Source organism: Alligator sinensis, unplaced genomic scaffold (genome assembly GCF_000455745.1).
Source record: "Alligator sinensis unplaced genomic scaffold, ASM45574v1 scaffold134_1, whole genome shotgun sequence".
Classification (NCBI taxonomy): Eukaryota; Metazoa; Chordata; order Crocodylia; family Alligatoridae; genus Alligator; species Alligator sinensis.
Window position 1 is genome coordinate 471,726 of NW_005841920.1, and position 2,901 is coordinate 474,626.

General features: G+C 36.2%; 1 protein-coding gene across 1 annotated transcript in view; it reads right to left on the minus strand.

Annotated features, from left to right (window-relative positions):
* NFXL1 (nuclear transcription factor, X-box binding like 1) overlaps nt 1-1,498 on the minus strand; it is a 93,394-nt gene extending 91,896 nt beyond the window's left edge. Inside the window, exon 1 of the mRNA XM_006019028.3 lies at nt 1,420-1,498. Within this exon, the coding sequence (XP_006019090.1) occupies nt 1,420-1,498 (79 nt within the window). The remainder of the gene's footprint in view (nt 1-1,419) is intronic.
* Between the last annotated feature and the right edge of the window lie 1,403 nt (nt 1,499-2,901).

A 2,901-nucleotide genomic window follows, 5' to 3' on the forward strand; every position in this document is an offset into this window, starting at 1 on the left:
GTTTGTTTTGGAATTTTTTCTCTGTTTGAGAAGATTCTCAAAGTAGAAATGCCCAAAATTTAAATAGAACAAGTCTTTAGTCAGTATCTGGTTGCATCTCAGTAGTTAATATAATAGCAGTACAGTCTGCGTTACAGTCATATACAGAATGTTTGCATTGGAAAGCTTCTTAATAGGTACATTCAGTGCTTTTGGCAAGTGAGGAAGTTTAGGTGGAATTTGAGTAATCAGAAATGATTCTATAATATCAAATGAAAAAAATGTGGGAGAATCTTGAGTCCCAAATGAAATTGCTGGAGTTGAGGGGGTTTCATTGCCATTCTATGGTTCAGTCTACACGAGACACTTAATGTGCAGTAAACTAATTCTAATGCACATTAGCACAGATGACAAAAAACCTACAAATACGTTAATGCACAGTAGTATTAGTCTACTCATTAAGCGTCACACAAAAAGCGTGCTATCATGCTAATGAACAGTACAGCAGCCTACTGTGCATTTATTTAGTACTTGATGATACAAGTACTAAATTTATTGCACAGTAGGCACTGTGCATTAATGAATATGTAGATGCACCCAGTAAGTTTTAATTATAGGAGCTGCTTTAAAGTAAAATAATGAAAGCTGCTTGCTGTAATAAGCAAGGGAATATAGAAAGAGGACAAAAAGTATTCAGTTTTCAGACTAATAAATAAGGCTGTGCTGAGTCACAGAAGAAAAACAATACTGAACTGTTATGGTTACACTCATAGATTACAGTAGTAATAAAATCCCTATATCGACTGTAGTTTTTGTTATACTGTAAAAGGAACTGTCAGAATTTTAACTGAAAATCTTACATACCTTACCCTATCAGTCAGCGTACAGATTCAAAATATCTTTGTCATTTAAGTGTAACCATTTCAGATGTTTCTCTTCTTTTGTTGATCATTAAATATTTTCTGTTTTCTTAGAATCTCATGACTATATCACTGAAAGGGATTTCAAGGGCTCATTCACTCCAAGCCCTTGCACTGAAAGAGGATCAAGTAGATCTAGACCAGGCCTGTCCAATTTCTACATTGCTAGGAGTCGCATTACCTACATGCTGGGCTGCGTGCCATGCCAGCTTCACTGGCATGAACCATGACCCCCACTCTGACCACATGTGCACAGATGCCCCCCTGCTTTACCACGCCTCATGGGCACTCTGGGACAGGGGCAGGAAGTGGAAGACAGTGGGGGGAGGGGGAGCCCAAAGACTCTGGCTGCCAGTGAAGCTGGAGAAATGAAAGGGAGCCCACAGACTACAAATTAATGCCTCATAAGCCACACTCAGTCCATGGGCTGTCACCTGGACAGTCCTAATGTAGACTAACTAACCTTTCGGGGGTTTCACCATCCTAACATTTAGGAAAGTTTGTTTTTCTCATATCCAACCTATAACTTCTTTATTGAAAATTATGTAGATTTCTTCTTGTTCTTCCTTGGCATCCTTCAGAGAACAACTGATTGCCATCTTCTTTGTAACAATCTTATGTATTCAAAGATTGTTATGAACCTCTCAGTCTTCTGATTTTCAGATATTAGATTTAAAAAAAATCAACCACTATGTACACTCAACAAGTTCACTGAAAGCATGTTCAGAAGATGTTTCCTGCACAGAACAGATAGTGAAAAACAGATTTGTCATACATGGCATTTACTTCAAAAACAAACTTTAAAAATTGCTTCAATGCTGTGGTTATTTAGGCCATATAGCAATTAGATTTTACCTATTAACCACACAACATTTCCTAAAAATATTTGAATACCATTGTCACTTCTTTACATTTGTGTCAGTCTCACAACTAAATTCTAAAGGTAAGGATTCTGAAACAAACACCCCAACATTTTTTGGCTCATAAAATTCCAAACCCACGTTTGAAAATCAGTGAAGAGCAAGTGTATGTTTGTAATCAGCCAAACTAGGCTCCAGTTCTTAATCCTGTAAATACTTCAGATTGCACAAAATTTGACTCATATAAAACATCTCAGTAACTTTGGCAGGATCATTCTTGAATAAAATGTTATGGATTTATTGAAATGCTTGTAGGATTGAGAGCTTTAGGATATTCAGAAATGAAGCTTGATTTTTATGAGCTACAGTGTCCTAAACATGAAACTTTAAGTATATTCTAAAACTTTGACAGATGATCAATTTGAAAGGATTTTAATATTGCCAAAGTGTACTTATAAAAAGTTTTATTTCACTCTGCCAGGAAAAAAACAAAGAACATTAAACTTAGGTTTCCTTGAGCAAATACATGATTGTAAAAGTCAAATAATTAAAGACTATGGATGCAAAATATTCTGTCTGTCTGAAATACACTAGGGTATGGCATTTCTAACAGGGATGTGGCATTTTTGTTTTTAAGTGAAAATGTTTTAGTTAAAACATTTCTGAGAATGTATTTGTTTAACAACAGGGGCATCTAGTGGTAATAACTGATATAAATAAAACAAAGAAACACTATGGTTATGACATTAAGACACCATCTACACATTACATTTATACCACCATGAATGTGTTACTTGTGACATAAATGGCAAGGGTGCTACACATGCACCCAATTTAAGGCACCATAAAATGCCAAACCAACCATAAAAATATTCTACATAAAACGTAGAACATTTTGCTGAATACAAAATGTAGAATGTTAAATGTAGAAAATTTTTATGGCTGGTTTGTATAACACCTTAAATTGATTGAAGGTATGACAGGGCTGGGTCTGAAAATCAGCTGATTGTTAGCCCTAGCACTACACTGGAGTCTCTTTAAAATCCCAGTGCTGTCTTAGGGTCAGAGCCAACATCAGTTGATTGTCAGTCCCAGCCCTAGCCTCAAGACTGCATCAGGGCCAGTTCAAGGCCCCTGTGCAG